Genomic DNA, 17,977 nt, shown 5'->3' on the forward strand with positions numbered 1-17,977 from the left:
CTATGAAAGACATAAAATTTTATGAAATACTTATTATTTTGATATTTCAGATTTTATGTTTACAACTTCATTTTCATACATCGGCATATTTAGAAAGAGTATTTATGAACTCCTCTTTGAAGTCCTTCTCCCCATAAGTCAACATGTATCTATGCACTGTAAAAATGTTTCACATCTCATTTTAGTAGCTTATGAGTATTTTCCTTATTTTTTTTGTTTCTGTCAATAATACTATACTTATGGTAAAAAATAACATTCACAACTGCAGTTATGAATATTATTGTTTTGTAAGAAATACTAACATATTTGGTTATACTGTCTGATTTTTCAAATGCAGCCAGATATATTTATCACTGAAATTTTTTTTCCCCTAGTTCAAAGCAAATGGAAGATGCTAAAACTTAATACCTTACTTTAATTTTAATAGACCATTTAATAAAAGAATGTAAAAGATGAAAACTGGAACATTATTATATGCCGATGATATCACGCATTGTAGAGCTTGAAAGATCTACAAAAGTTGTAGAGAATCTGGCTTGAAAATTGGCAGAGAGACAAGGTAAATGTAGTGTATACTTAAATAACCAAATATTGGAAGAAGTTTGTCTATAAACATGGAAAATTAGACATCAAAATAAACAACAGAATAAGTAATGCAGGAAGTGTAGGAAGCTATTTAATATGAAAAAAATCTTGGGATAATCAATATACAATCAAAAGTAAATGGAGGAAAGCAAATTTAAGATAATATGGACAGGTAGAAATGATGGGAAAAGGGAAATTAGCTAAACAATAAACAATTTGAGCAAATGAATGGTAACAGGCAAAGAGGAAGGTGGATTGATGGTCTCAAGCAAGCATTACAGAAAGAGAGGAAATTAGTGAATGGAAGGTGGATAAGTCCAGAACTAATTTGTGCTATTACAGTGACCTGTACACCCACCGGGTATAACCTATTTGGATGATTCACTACATTTCATATTGATATATAATTTTTTTTTTTTTTTTTTGGTGTCATATAATAATTACTTATTATTAATTTGGAATTTAGACTAAGGCACATTTAGGGCTAGAGCCTCAAAGCTGCAAACAAATTTGGACTATGTATATATAAAGTGCTTTAGCATCATAATACACAGCCATTTCTGAATAAACAGAAAATTTTTAAGGCAGCATCGTTTTTAATTTAAAAAACGGCCTTAAAAATGTTCTGTTTATTCAGAAATGGCTGTGTATTATGATGCTAAAGCACTTTATATATACATAGTCCAAATTTGTTCGCAGCTTGAGGCTCTAGCCCTAAATGTGCCTTAGTCTAAATACATCATACACCATCAGGCATCTCTCATATTGTGGAGTTATACTTCATAACTGTTTTTGCCATCATTGCATCACTTGGGTACCTACCCACTCACCGAAGAAGGGCCAAATAGCCCTGAAATGGTGCCGTCTGGGTGGTGGTACCTATCTGAGAATAAGTAACATTAGTCTTCTCCTTAGGTGAAGCGTTACTTATTCGAAGTAGTGCAATATCATGGCAACTCGTGAAGGTATTCACAATATGAGATATAACCTAAAACAATGCTGCCTTAAAAATTTTCTGTTTATTCAGAAATGGTTGTGTATTATGATGCTAAAGCACTTTATATATACATATTAATTTGGAAGTAATTTTCCAGACAATTCCAGCTAAAGACTGATCTGCATTAAAAGTTTTCTGGATTCTGACTTCTAAAAGTTTATATGTATGCACTCAGCCTTACATGTTTAAAAAAAAAAAGATGTGTATTCTTCAGAATTACTCTCGATATGCTGTATCAAAGAATTTCACACAAAACATTTCAATTTACACATTTATCAGCTTACCATTTACTTAAATTTTTAAAAGAACAAGTGTATATATATATATATCCTCCACCACCTCATAATATATATAGTAATACTAGAATTATAAAAGGTGATAAATCTGTATTGAGGAAGACTATTAAAAATGCAAAACATTAATAATTATGCTATGTTTTGACTGAGAGAAGGAAACCCATCCTTTATTAAACTAATGAAGAAATATCTGCTGATGGCAAGACTGAAGTCAGAAAAGACCAAGTTATAAGACAAATGAAGTTTTGATCCAGATGGTTGAATAAGTCTATAGCAGGCACACTGCATAGCCTGTATTTTATACTTCTTGTAAACAGTGTGAAATCCTGAACCTCCAACTTGAACACAAATCTAGTAGCCATTGCCTGGAGGTAACCTGTAGGTTTTTGATTCAACGGACAACATATCATCCAAAAATAATGTGCTGCCTTGATACATAATAACTGTCTGGAAAAATAAGTCAGTGAGGACTTCCCTAAATGATGTTCAGATGGGACAGCATCAAAATCAATTGTTTATAGATTTCAAGATATATGCATATCAAAGAGTGTGGTGAATCAGATGAAATTTTGTAAATGGGAGGGTAAAGACGCAGATGACTCTTCTGGTGATGAGAAAAGTGGTATAGAAAATAATGATTAAATATGAACTGGCCATGCATTGTAATTCATAGTTTGGTAGTGTCAGTTGTCATCCATTAATGATTAATACAAACTTCATATACAATACTTATGATTTTTAAATAATGAAGTATTAATGTGGTGGCTGAATATGACTGCTGTATTACACAAGTACTTTTCTTATATTCTGAAAAATTCTTCTAGGTTGACCGGAACTTTGGAGATGGGGGGGGAACATTATATTCAATTAAATATGGTTCAAGCATCATACAACTTGACCATTACATAATGTGTAATGTACATGGTTCGTGTGGAATGGAAAATTTGAGGTATGCATGAATTAGCAATATTAAAAAAAAAAAAAGACACAAAACTATAAAAATTAAGAATTTATAACAGAAATGATTCCATAAAGTACAGTGTAATTTAAACCAATACTGTCATGCAGATATTTTCTGTTATATACCACAATACTCTTACGGAGAACAGATTCAACTTTCTGAGATGTATTAACTATAGTCACAAAATTGGTGTTTTACCAGTACACTTACGTATTTTACTTTTAATTTTTCCCACATATCCCTTAAACATTTTCAAAATGAGTGGTATGATTACACTTCTAATAATAAATGGCAGGTGACATGGTTGCCTCTCCAAGGTCACAGTTGAAATATACTAAAACCTAAAAGCATATGGAGCACACTCTTTCATATTTCTTTGTTTTGAACTTCATAAAATAAATACATCTTACCAATTGGAGTCATGATTGTAGCCATTTCAAAAGAGGTTTTCATGTGGAAGAAATGATCTGAACCAAATACACACCAAGCAGCAACTGCTTGGAACCTATGTGGAAATTACTATCGAACAGTTCTACACAAATACAAAAATAGCAATAAATTATGTATATATTTTATACTTTCCCCTGCTACCTAGTCAAGTTTTCAAAATGTGTGTACCTGCGTGCTAAAATGCTGCATTTATGACCACCTTGGATCAGTAAGGTTATCGAAATAAAGTACATTTTATATAAAGCATATATGATACAAATATGATACCCTACGTTCAGTGATATTCATCTTGGTCATCTACATCATCCTCCGGATCAACAATTTCAAAACCATTATCTCCAATTTCAGTTTTACTTTTCTCACCATCACTTTCTTGTTCTGATTCTGTGTGCACATGATCTTTACCCTCTTGATCAGTGGTAGATTCTTCTTTCTCTTGGTCCACAGATTTCAGATCTTTGGAATCGTCCTTTTTCTCTTCTTCTTCTTCTTCTTTTTTATCTTTGTCTTTTTTGCTACCTTTATATTCATACTTATATAATGGCCAAAATGATTCAAAGAAACCAACATCTTCTGTTAAGTTTGGTAGTAACCACAAGTGATGCTTTCCAAATGATACTAACCAAATTAGGACGAACACCACAAGACGAACTGAAATCAGGACAAAATAATAAATTAAAAATGTGCATATATAAACAACTTAAATATTAATTTTGTACCAGTGCAATACAATTCACTTTATATATCTATACTTTCTCTACAGAATTGCAGGTATAAATTTAGATAATTCCTACTGAATCAGCTGTAATTCAGAAGGAATCATCTTCCGCACTGCACATAAATACATATATATTTATGTGACAGTATAAATACTTATCCAGGTTCTGAATAATTATTTATACAAACATGCGAAATATTTTTAGGCAATTTTCTTGAAATACATACTATTAACTCAAGTTAACTGAAATCTTTAATCGGCCTGCCACTAGAGCTTTAAGGAATTTTTAAAACTCAGAAACTATACTGTAAATTCTAATAACTATGGCTATAAAGGCATAATTAATTTGCTTGTTTTTGTCACATGCAAAACCGGTTTTCTGGTTTTCATTCAGAGAGGAGAGAGTTTTAGCATCAGAAAAATTATACCTAAACAAACACTAAGATTACATAAAGAAAAATTCATTCACAAATTTAAATGATTTTTGTTTTCACTGTAAGCATTGTTAGGAAGTATACTCATTTCTAAAGTGAAATGCTTATAAGGTTGTGGAATAAAGTTTGCTATCTCATTTCCAACTCTCAAATATAAAAAGGAATTTGTGAGAATTCACCCAAACATTGTTAATGAGTATAAAGATATGAGATATCAAAACTGAACTTTTCTTAAACTCTCAACAGGAGATGGAAGATACTTACTAATCCACTGAAATTTAGAAAGTTGTAATTTAATGCTAAATAAGATACATCTGCTGGAAAGAAATTTCTAAATTCTTCCTGAAAATCTCAAGACACATCGAACAATCTTTTAGACGTCAAGGTAATAGTAATTCCTTTTAGATAACTAATTTCTGAAGGTGAATTCTATAGACCTAAAAATCTTCTGAGTTAGGATCTAAACTTGCATTTATGTTGCTAGCATTCTTTAAATCTCAGATAAGAATAGTCAAGTGCATATAATATTTTTTGCATAAAGATAGGTAGATTAGAACCATGTGTGTTTGCTGGGAGCAATGATTAATGATGCTACCAACAAATGTCAGATTTTAAGGGGGGGGGTTAAGAAAGGATTATTATTCATGTGGGAGATAACAATATTAAACGAACCTGGCCTGACCATTTGTTGGATAAATATAGGACCATGCTGAAAAAAATTCTGCAAGTTATATAAGAACATGTATGTGTCTGCAATTCTTCCCATTCAGGATTATAAGCTGAAAGGCTTGGGGATTAACTCAAGCCTTGAGGGAATCTGCAAAACTCTATGGAAAAATTTTTTTATGAGCATGTCCCATAATTGTATATAGAAGGAATCTATTTTGTAGAGATTGTATTCATTTGAACAAAGGTAGCAAAAGGATTTTTGCCAGTATCATTGAGGATACCTTAAATCAGTGGTTCACAGCCTGTGTGCCCTGGCACATTGATGTGCCACAACCCTTTTCAAGTGTGCCGTGAGATTAGAAAAAACACCATTGAGTTCAGTGGCAATTACACTTAGATGAGCCGTAAATATACATCTTTTAACTTCAGATGTGACTTGAGTGACAGAAGGTAGGGAACCACTGCCTTAAAGGTTCAGGGAAACTGATAGTTAGAGGGGAGAAGGGTAACACAGATCCACATTTATCTGATAATATGAGTCAAAGTAATGCTTGTACTCACCTTTAGAATTCTTGTTTGTTGCCATAACACAGCCAAAGTTGACAAGACATTGAGGGTAGCAATATTTCAAATGAGCGGGATGAGAAAGATAGAGAAACAAGCTTAAATAACTTCAAGAGGTGTGTCAGGAGTGTTGTCAATAAAATGGCTGAATATGAACTCCTGGTTAGGACAACTAATGCTGATATGATAAGGCTAACTGAAATGTAGTGCCACCAGGACACTGCGGATGACGAGTTCCATAATGATATGTACAATCTATTTAGAAAATATAAAAGAGGTAGTGATGTCATGCTCTTTATAAAAAGCAGCCTGAGCACGAAAAGGGTTTTAGCTGAGTCTGAAGTTATGTCTGGAAGGATAGAATCTGTGTGGTGTGAGTTCATTGGTATGATGAGTCTTTACATGCAGATGGAATGAGCAAGCAAGCACGAATGTCTTATTATGGGTGACTTCAATCCCCAGATTGATTGGAATAAGTGAGAGGGAAACTCATGGGGGATTTTTCTAAATAAACTAGATGATTATTATTTATACCAGCATGTCAGAAATAATACTAGGGGTGAGTATATTCTTCTCATCATTATTCACTAATTAGGTGACATCACAGGGCTTAAAATACAGGAACCATTGGCAGGTAATGATCATGCAGTTATTAGCTGGAAGATGAAGAAAGATCTTGCAGTAGTTAAAGGTAAAAGCAAGGATTTAATTTCAGAAGAGGGTACTTTGAGAGTGTAAGGCACTATATGGCATCTATTAATTGGGCAGAATGCAGAGTGAGGGTGAATACATTTGAATTATGCAATACCTTTAAAGAAAAAAATCACAGATGTGATGAATGTGGAGCTGGCCAGTCAAATAGAGTTAATGATAAGTTGGAATAGGTACAGAGTAATGAAAAGTACTGAAGCCTACAACAGCTACAAGTTGATTTGTAATAGTACCACAGATAAGGCTGTGTATGAGAAAGCACTGTCTAAGAGAGCAAAGAATGGGGACAACAATTTTTCATGTATGTGAATATAAGGAAGAAAAAAAAGCAAATCAGATTGGACTCTTGTGTACTGGGTGTGGGGAGTCTTAGACAACCTAGCCGATGTTGCAGATGAATTGAACAGGTACTTTGCAACTGTCTTTACTGAAAAAAGACCCTTCATGCTGAGAAGAGGCCGAGTGATATGAAATTAGTGATTTCAAAATTACAGATGACTGTTTATTAGAAAAACCTTCAAGCATAAAGGCAAGTAAGGCTCCTGGAGTTGATGGCTTATAGCCCGTAATTTTGAGGGTTGCCCCAGGGAGTGTATTGAACCACTAAAGTTAATTGAGGACACTTTAGACTTGGGAAAGATTCCTTTGGATTTGGCAATTATTAAGAATGCATTCCACGGACATTTAGATATAAATGGCATTTTGAAGGACACACAACCTGGTTTTGTTATGGGAAAATCATGTTAACTAATTTAGGCTATTTTGACACAGTTACTCATAAGCTGGATGGAGGAAACAATTTCAATATAGTTTATTTGGATTTCAGCAAGGTGCTCGGCTGCAGGAAGAGGGTGTTATGATTAATAGATATTCTTCAGATTGGTGTAAAGTCAGAAGTGGAGTCCCCCAAAGATCGGTTCTTGGATAACTGTTGTTTCTGGTTTTCATAAATGACATCAACGATGGGTTAGAAGGCTTAATATTAAAATTTTCAGTCGACATAAAGATTGGTAGAGTAGTTAATTATCAATACCAAGCAGCACTCCTTCAGCATGACTTGAACAGGTTGCAAGAATAGTCAGAAAAGTGGCAGCTATGTTTTAGTGCAGCAAAATGCAAGGTCTTACTTACCCTTGGGGAACAGCAGGCCCAAAATAAATTTTGCACTCATTGGAATTGAATTAAAAACAGTAGAGGAAGAAAAGGATCTGGGAGTTATAATATGAGCAGGTATGAAGTTTTCTGAGCAATGTAAACAGGCAGCCAGGAAAGTCCATGGTGCTCTATCGACGACTTATCGAACATTATGGATAAGTAATGTTCATAGCCAAGTGGTCAGGAGCGGGAGTGCAGTAGTAGCACACGCTCTTTGAGTAGACCGGGGTTTAAGCCCCTGACTGCTGAATACGGTCGACCTGCCAACCCGCACTGGATCAGCGTGGCAGATTATGGTCCATTTCCCTCAGCATGAATTGTTGAGGAGGCTTTCATCCTGCAGTGGGTTGATAATGGCTGCACTTTACCTTTTTAATGTTCGACTTATCGAACATATTGACAGTCTGCTGACGAGGCTAGTGGGAGTCAGACATGTTCAAAGCCGCTAAGTGGATTTTCTTATTTATTGATTTGAAATTATTGTTTTTCTGAAACTTTTGATTTAAATTTAGTAGTATAGCATTATTTTGTGATTTTCTGTAACACGTGGATACCCTGACACGTGAGGGTATCCACGTGTTACAAGTTGCAGCTCCGCTGAACGAGAAGTTTTTTAGACATATTTAGCTGCTTTGTTGACCAATTGTTAATCAAATTATTTTCTATAAGTAGCTTATAGACCTAGTCAGGATCCTTAGTTTATTCTAAATTGAGACAGCGAGATTTGGAAGTTATTAATACTTAAGTGTCCGTAGATTTACCGTTCGTAACTTGCCGCCATTGTTATACAACACAACGTTATATCCCGAACTAGATAGCGTAAGCTTAGAATAGTACAGTATATAATATAATATTGTCAATTAATCAGTAAAATCTATTAATTTTGTTAAACTTCATTGTCAATTAAATTGTACTTTTAACTAAACATATATAACGACTTAGATTTTACAAGCGTAACATACTCGATACTGAAAAATATATATAGTGTTATAACTGTGTTGGGATACAAGTTTAGGGTTATAATTTTGTACTGAAATTGAAATTTTATTGAAATTAAATCAAAGTCATGACTCAGACCAGAGCAGCAAAGCAAAAGGCTGAAGCTAATGGGAGTGCTGTAGCTCAGGGATGAACTGGGGGGGGGGGCGCAGTTGCCCTCTGAATCACAGCCTTGTAAAATCCACTGCTTGCATGATGTTTGTGGAGCAATCGGGTATGGAACACGATATTGCCATGGGGGGTGTGTGTGTGTGTGTGTGTGTGTGATGCAAGGAGTGTAACGAAATCAGGCGACAACTCAGCGTTGTTATGAGCCTATATAAGAGCATGAAGGACAGGGTGGATGCCATTGAAGAATCTAAATTGAGAGGCCCATCAAGCTCTCAGCTGCCCTCAACGCCAGAGCTTGCACTTGGTCACCACGCAACACAGCAGCAACTCCCAAGGCAGAATGCGCTGGTCCTACAGGAACTAGTAGTGGTTGGTGACTCTATTGTCAGGGAAACGGGGAACATGCTTTGTAAAAAGGATAGGTGGAACAGAAACATGGTATATCCACCAGGGAAAAAGGTTGATGACGTTCTAGAGCAGATATCATCTTTTAAGGGCACAAAAGGTGATATAGTTGTACACATTGTCACTAATGATATTAAGAGTAGGAGACCGGCAGAATTACTTAACAAGTACAGGTCACTGTTGAAAAAAAGCCGTGAATTCAGGTTGAATTTGAAAGTGACTGCAATTCTACCCAGACACGATAGGAGGGAGTATATGATGAGAGCCTTGTCGATCAATTCGTTCCTGGAAAGATTGTTAACATGAGAGCCTGCCTCTACAGCGATGGGATACACTTAAATAGAAAGAGTGCAAGAATATTTGCTGATGCTATGGAGGCAGTGTTAGGTGGGTTGCAAAAGTGCTAGCTTGTGGGGGATACAAGGACTAATAGATTAACAGTAGCCACTGGCAGAGGTGAAAGTGATTCTTGCACTGCTTCTATTGGAATGAGCAGAAGCCCGGACAACAAGATGCAGGATATTTCAGAGACTGCTGGGAGTCATTACAGTACAAGTAAACACATGGGTTGTGTTAGGGTAGCTAAGAAAAAGAACAGGTGCATGTATACTTGCGTGTACACCAATGCTAGGAGTTTGGTAAATAAATTTGATGAATTTGAGGTATTGCTCAAAGCATCAAAGGCAGATATTGTTGGGATATCAGAGACATGGTCACACAGATATAAGTAATGTAGAACTGAAATTTGGGGAGTACAATGTCTACAGAAAGGATAGACAGGATAGGAAGGGAGGGGGGGGTTATGCTATTAGTTAAGATACACAAAATCCAAGGAAGTGAAGCCAGTCGACATCGCTTGACAGTGCAGTGTCAAGTCTGTTTGGTGTGACATAAGCATTGGGAGATCAAAATTGAGAGTAGGAGTGTGCTATAGGCCTAATGACTCTGATGAGTATAATAAGAAATTGTACAGGGAAATAGAGGCCAAGAAAATCAGAGAGTCTTATAATGGGGGATTTTAATTTCCCAGATATTGACTGGAATTTGTGGGTTGGTCACTCACATACTAGCAAGGCTTTTGTGGATTTATTGGATGATTGTTTTCTACATCAGCATGTTCAGGAGGCAACTAGAGGGAGTAATACTCTTGATTTGATTATTAGAATCTGCAGATAAAGGAAGCACTAGGTGGCAGTGATCACAGTGTGCTGAAGTGGGATTTACTCAAAGAGGTAACTACCATCAGGGGTAAAGGGAAGGGTTATTGCTTTTGTAAAGGCGACTATGATGGTCTGAGACAGTATTTAAATTCTATACAGTGGGACCAACAACAAATTCAAAATGGGAAGCATTCAAAGAACTTATCTTGGAAGCTACTAAGCTTTACATACCAACTAAGAAATATTGTTCAAGGTTTATGTCTAAATGGATGTCAGATGAACTAATGAGACATATGGCAGAGAAGAAAAATGCATGGGATACATATAAATTAACATGTGACACAGAAGTTTATGATAGATATAAGTTGATCTGTAACCAAGTTATAAAGGAGGTTAGGCAGGCGAAGGCAGATTACGAGAAATCTTTGGCAAAGGATGCAAAGAAAAACAGCAAGGAGTTCTTTACTTATGTAAACTCTAGAACGAAGGGGATGAATCAGATTGGTCCACTTGATATTGAAGGTTCAACTGTTGATGACCCTGCCCAGGTAGCTAACAAACTAAATGAATATTTTGCATCAACATTCATACATGAGCAGTTATTCAATGAGGGGAATGCCAGAGGTGTATTCAATTCTGGCAGTAAGCTAGATAATCTTGTAATAACTGAGAGTAAAGTGGAGGAGAAATTGTTGAAGATAACCACAAGAAAGGCACCTGGGGTGGATGGGATCTATCCAGTTATATTAAAGGAGGCAGCAAAGGAAGTAAGCAAACCCTTAGCCATAATTATGAGAGCTTCCTTGGATTCAGGGGAGGTACCCATAGTACCCACAGACTGCAGATGTGCAAATGTAACCCCAATTCAGATTTCTACAAAGGAGGATCAAAGGCTGACACAAGTAATTATAGACCTGTGAGTTTAACTTCTGTTCCAGGAAAATTAATGGAGGCACTGGTTAAAGAAGCACTGCAGGATCATCTAGACAAGACTTCAGTTATAACTCGGACACAGCATGGTTTTGTTAAGGGAAAGTCTTGCCTGACCAATTTGATTGGATACTATGATGCAGTCACAAAAGAATTAGATGCAGGGAATAACTTTGATATTATATACTTGGATCTTAGAAAGGCTTTTAATACTGTTGCACATGGAAGACTGCTGCACAAATTGGAGCAGTGTGGCACTGGAGGCAAACTGCTGCTATGGATAAAGGGGTGGTTGAGGTTCAACGATGGATGAGTAGTGTCGATTGATTACCACAGAGTGGTAATCAATGGACACTACTCATCGTAGACTAATGTTATTAGTGGAGTCCCTCATGGTTCAGTGTTGGGTCCATTATTGTTTTCTGTATTTATAAATAATATTGATGATGGTATATCAAGCTTAATGTCCAAGTTTGCAGACGATACAAAGGTTGGCAGGGTTGTTAAGGACACTACTGATGCTATGCTGCTGCAACAGGATCTGGAAAGGTTGAGCAGATGGGCTGAGAGGTGGCAAATGAAGTTTAACATTGACAAATGTAAAGTACTTCATATGGGAAACAGCAACCCCAGAGCAACGTATCAACTCTGTGGTACTACACTGACAGTGGTAGAGAATGAAAAGGACCTGGGGGTAATTGTGCAGGCTGATATGAAGTTCTCTGAGCAGTGCAGACGAGCTGCAAGAGTAGCTCATGGTGTCTTGTCAATGATATACAGGAATTTTTCTAGCAGGGATGTTGTTTGTTTGTTGTTTGGTTTTTAGGAGCATTAGCAACTAAGGTCATATTGCTCCAGGATATGCGGTGGTAATTCCCTGACCTTTCCGCATCCTCCGTATTTGGTGGTGACGGGCTCGAACCCCGGTCTAATCAAGAAGCGTGTGCTACGCACTACTGCTCCTTCCCACCTGGCTACGGAGGCAGCTTCCTAGCAGGGATAAGGAGGCGATTATTCCCTTGTATAAGGCAATGGTCAGGCCACACCTTGAGTACTGTTTACAGGTCTGGAGGCCTCATTTCAAGAAAGATGTAGAGCTGCTGGAACGAGTACAGAGAAGGGCAACAAGATTAGTGAATGGAACAAAGGGTTGCTCTTACGAAGAAAGGCTTAAGTTTTGCAAATTACAGTGTCTGGAGACTAGGCACTGGTGAGGTGATCTGATTGAGGTGTATAAATGAATGGTTTGAGCATGCTCAATGCTGATGGAATTCTTCCTCTTGCTCAGAATAATCACCTGAGAGGGCATAAATTCAGATTGAGGAAAGACAGATGTGCAGAAATTTGCCTTTAGCCAGCTGGTAGTTGGTTGGTGGAACAGACTTCCATCCCTTGTTGTGGAAGTTGATAGTCTAAATAAATTTAAGGCTCAGATGGACAGGTATTTCGAACGAACGGAGGAGTGAAGTGGAAGTGGTTTTTTTTTTTTTTTTTTGGCTACTGCTGCATAAGCTTGCTTTCTTGCATCACATGCCTCTACTAATGCTAATGCTAATTATCCTGTAGGGATATGGAGGTCACAGTCCTACTGTATTCAAGTATGGTGAACTCACATGAAAAAAGATGTTGAGCTTCTTGAAAGGATCCAAAGACGGGCAACTTACATGATGAGATCGGCAAAAGGGCAACCATATGAGGAATGACCAATAATGTGGGCTGCAGAGCCTGGCAAAACAGGCACCTCAGAGGTGACCTTTTTGAGATTTAGAGGGCTGTGAGAAGAGTTAGTAAAATGAATGAAGGCAGAATTTTCACTGTTATAGAGAATTCCTGAACTCGGGCATAAATTCAAATTATAGGGGAAGAGGTTTAGTCCAGATTGTAGGAAGTTTTCTTTTAGCCAGAAAGTTATTGATTGTTGGAACAGGTTGCCTTCACAGGTAGCCGAGGCTGACAGTTTGAATAAATTTAAAGGTCAACTAGATAGTTACCTATGTAAGAAGGTAAGCGATAATTTGTATTCTATTATCTATTTTTAAAAAATTTTTTTTTTGCCAGTGCAGCAAAAAAAAAAAGCCCGTGGTTTCCTTGCAAAAAAATAATTGTTATCAGCAAGTTTTCTCTTAGACTTTTCAAAATCAATATCAATATATGCCTAATGTATTTTCTAAAAGAAGATTATTTTCAGGTTTAAAAAAACTGAAAATAACTGATGTGTACACACAAAATTTAAAACCAGATTTGCTTACTAGTACTTATATTTTACTTCCATAACACAGGTAAAAAAAACCCTGTTAAATTAAGCTTGGCTTAATTTAATAATTAAGATTAAACTAATCTTGAAAGGTAATGTGAATTACTGCTGGGTTAGACTGTGTGATTGAAGTGGTAAGTTCTATTATAAATAAAAATTTAGTATTTTATATTAATGCTTCCTTTTGCTTTAAACTTTATTAATATAAACTAATTCAGCAGAATATCCTATTCAACTGAATTAGTTTATAAATTTTTATTTTTTATTTTTTCAGTTAATTTTAACTGTGTGCTAAGTTAAGAGTTAAATGCTTTCGTTGAAATATGTCTTATTTACATTAGGCAGTTTATGAGAAAATACTTCACTTAACGTAGTTTCACTCAATATAATAATATTATTTTTTACTTTTTATTTTGGAACACTTACTACATTGTAGTAAATATACTTATTTTCTGAATGCAGTTCCACTTAACTCTTAAGTGGATATCCTCCTTCTCTCTTCTCCCACAGATACCTCTCATTTGGTATTGAACCTTCATTGCACAAGATATCTATACATTTGGGCATGATTTTAATTAAAATATGTTCCTAAAACACATAAGTCCAAAAATCAAACAGCCACAACAAATTTATTATAAAAGAATAGTAAGGGGCGAGAATTCAAAGTACACTGTGGAATAAAATTTACATTCCCATGAGGATAATTTCAGTGGTAAATTTGGAGCAACTGTCAGCATCTGGATATTTACAGAGTTAAAAAAAAAATAAGTTTCCACTTATACTTCATACAGCCACTACAGACAGGACAGAAGAGTTAACAACTTCTGAATTGTTTTGATGCTATCAATATACTACTACACAGTTAACAATGGGCTGTGAATTTTTTGTAGCAGCATATGAAGTGAATCTCACTATGTGAATAACCATGAATAACCCCAGCTTTTGACATTTAGAAAATAAGAAAATAAAAGAGGAAGAGAAATTACACAGATCATCCCATTTGGAAAGTCTGGTAGATTTATTAACATTAAATATTAAATTAAACACATATTATCAAATTAAATTCATATTAAACATTAAATATTAAAAAACTATGGAATTTAAAGTGTTTACAATAAATTGACAAGAAGTGTATCGGTATGTAGCTCTCATTGTTTTTTTTTTTTTTTTTACAAATAAAAATTCTATTTTGCATGTGCCAAACAGGAAAACTTACCAACAGCTAGTCCAATAATGAACACAAGGAAGCCAGCAGCAGCAACACTGAGGTAATAGACATAATGTCTAACGGTTTTGGGCCATAATGGAAACAAACACACTAGTACAGCACCAACCACTAGTCAAAGAGACAAACAGTACTTATTTGAAGACATATGTATATTAATTATTTAACACTATTTATCTTAGTAAATTACTTTTTTTTTTTTTTTTTTTTTTTTTGAATCATGTTTAAGAATCTATGATTATTTTGATTCAAGTGGAACATTATAGGATGACTGAAAAGTTACATAACACATAAAGATGGTGTTTCTGTTCTAGATTAGTACTAAATTCATCATGCAATATGTGTATAAACATGGCTTCAGTAGTTAACTGCATCAATTGTGTTAGTTGTTAAAGAGCATAAATAACTTTTTCAAGGTATTTATTGTTGAACTATTATTTCACATTAGTATAGCATTTCCTAATTCTTCTCTTCTAAATAAATCAACATATCAAGAGCAATTATTTTTGTGAGACTGATGTCAATGATTTGCCTGACCTTTTGTATTAATGAATTGCTTTAAAATGTCTGTGCAAAGTTGTTTACAATTTTTCTAAAGAAATTGAGGAACCATTCCTAGCAATATGGACTATAACGTAGAAGTGCAAAAAAAAGATAAAAAATAAATAATAATAATAAAAAAAAATAAATTAATTAAAATAAAAAGCTAAAAAACAATGCCTCATGCTTATCACAATCCAGTTAGCACAAACTCAAAGAACCAGATAAAGGGGGGAAAAATTCAGTATTATTAGTGGTTCCATATTTTCATACAATATGGTGTAGATACCTTGGATACAATTATTATCTAAGTTCAGGGCCTCAAAAAAGGCAAATACAAAGTGCTTAAGTCGCTATAATTTTCATAAACAGAAAAAAACACTTGATAAAAATAGGAGCCAGGTGTGCTGTTTCACATTTGCATCTAACTATATGGTCCTTAAGGCGGTCATAGACATTCTCTCAGATATGTCAAGCTGAGCTTGCTACTTGGAAGTCTAAAATTCTGATGAAACTGATGTTCAGGTAACACACAAGTCAAGTGGACTTAATTTTGGCAAAGTCCAGTTGGTCTGTAACAGCCAAATCCTTTGCTTGCACCTTCACAATGATGGGACTGTTAGTAACCCTGTGATAATCCCCATGTGCAAATCCTGAAATACAGCACCTAGTATATTGGAGGTGACCACCCAGGTGCAAACCAATGTAAGCAGGGGTCTCTCTGATTGCTCACTGTGGGTAATGGTAGATGGCTTGCTGTCTTATAACTTCTCCACTAAAGCTGCTGTTCTCAAAGGGTGGGTTCTTTTTCCCACTTTTATCATCTTGTATATTACTGACCTACTTCCATTGATCAGAAACCCTATACATAGTTTTGCTGATGATAGCACACTGCATTCCACCTTACAGTTTGAGAAATCTTGCCCTGCACAAACAGCTTCAACTTCTGGAATATCCATTATCAATTCCTTAAATGCTGACCTCCATAATTCTCCATTGGAGCAAAAATAACTTAGTTGATTTCAGTCCTGTCTTATATCTCGCAAAAATGATTCTTATGCTAATATGATTATCTTCGATGACACTCTGATTTCTAAGCAAGAGTCATATCTCTACTGGGGATTCCCCTGACTTTTAGTCTCCCTTGGCATAAACATATTACAAATATTTCTTCTTCTGCATCTAAAAAACTGGATTTTCTGTTTCGCTCTTGGCATTACTTTTCTTCAAAACAGCTGTTTACTCTATACAAATCGCAAATCCACCCTACCATGGAATACAGTTCCCACTTCTGGGGCAGTGCCCCCAAAACCTCACTCAGGTTTCCAGATTCCATTCAAAAGAGGGTAGTTAGGTTAATTAATTACTCATTTCTAACAGTCTCTCCACTCTGTCTCGTAGACATTCTGTTTCTACTGCATGACTTTTCTACAGATACTTGCATGGGCATGGTTCTTCTGAATTGTCTTCTATAATTCCCACTCTCTCTTCCAAACCAGTCCGAACACATGCTGCAACCAGTCAATGTCCTTTTACTGTCCAACTTCAAACTCACAGAACCAACTTTTCATCTTTCTCGTTCATTCATTTAACTTCTGTTTTCTTGAACAACCTTCCTTCATACGTATTTCCTGAAAATTACATCTACAGAATTTCAAGTCTAATGTCAACAAGTAATATTAATAGTAAGAGTAACAGTATTCGTCATAAAGTGCAAGGAAGCCACAGGCTTTTGTTGCACTGGCAAAAAAAAGTAGATAAGAAAACACAAATTATATGCTTCCCTCCTCAAATAGTTAACTATTCAGCTGACCTTTGAATTTATTCCAACTGTTAGCCTTAACTACCCATTGAGGGCAACTTGTTCCAGCAATCAACGACTCACTGGTTAAAGGAAAACTTCCTACAACATAATCTAAACCTTAAGCCCTGCAATTTGAATTTATGACCCGTAATTCTGGAATTCTTTATAAACAGTGAGAATTCCACCTTTATTCATTTTACTAATCCTTCTCAGCGCCTTGTAAACCTCAATCAAGTCACCTCTGAGGTGCTTGTTTGCCCAGCTTTGTAGCTTAGTATTCATGAGAATGCCAGTCACCAATGCCACCAAAAACATATGGACTTGAATCTGATTCAGGATCAGAAAAAAAGTCTCCAGATGATGCAGAACCCAGAACAAGTACAGATCCAGACTCTTCAACTCTTGATACTGCAAAGCTGCATCTAATCACTCAGGCAGAATTGAATAATTTGGTCAAAGATTTGTACCTCTCCAAAACCAAGGTTCGATTATTAGGATCATGGCTTCAGCAGTGGAATCTTCTTGAAAAGGACGTCAAGGTGTCTTTTTACAGGAAGAGGCAATCTAACATAACGATCTATTACTCCATGGATGGTGCTTTGGTTTATTGTAACAATGTCCAGGAATTAATGAAAGAGTTACATCTGGGGCACGTCTCAAAGCAGTGAAGCCATTTCATTGATTCATCCAAGGTCAGTTTGAAATAGTTTTATTCCATAATGGAAATTATGGAATAAAACCATGGAAGATGGTATAGATGGATACTTCCAACTATACCACTGACTCATGCAGTTCACATGAAGGAAACGTACAAGAACCAATAGGTTCTTTTGCAAAAAATACGCAATCAAGAGTACAAATGGAATATCTGTGCCAACAAGGTGAAACACTAAATACTGCTGCTTTTTTAAGTGAGAGGGACAGCCGAGTGAAGGATTGCACCTACAGGGTAAAAAAAAAAGGTTTTTTTTTTTTTTTTTTTTTTTTCCCAGGAACTACACCAGGCCAG

At 35.7% G+C, this 17,977-nt stretch overlaps 1 protein-coding gene across 1 annotated transcript in view; it reads right to left on the reverse strand.

Annotated features, from left to right (window-relative positions):
• Positions 1–2,872: 2,872 nt before the first annotated feature.
• Positions 2,873–17,977, reverse strand: part of LOC150090632 (translocation protein SEC62-like) — a 124,701-nt gene continuing 109,596 nt past the window's right edge. The window contains exons 7-8 of the mRNA XM_090379248.1: positions 14,616–14,735; positions 2,873–3,940 (exon numbers count right to left, since the gene is read on the reverse strand). Of these exons, the coding sequence (XP_090235374.1) occupies positions 3,564–3,940; positions 14,616–14,735 (497 nt within the window). The 3' untranslated portion in view covers positions 2,873–3,563. The remainder of the gene's footprint in view (positions 3,941–14,615; positions 14,736–17,977) is intronic.

Source organism: Mastigoproctus giganteus, chromosome 1, assembly GCF_048544385.1.
Source record: "Mastigoproctus giganteus isolate SK-2022 chromosome 1, ASM4854438v1, whole genome shotgun sequence".
NCBI classification, from domain to species: Eukaryota; Metazoa; Arthropoda; class Arachnida; order Uropygi; family Thelyphonidae; genus Mastigoproctus; species Mastigoproctus giganteus.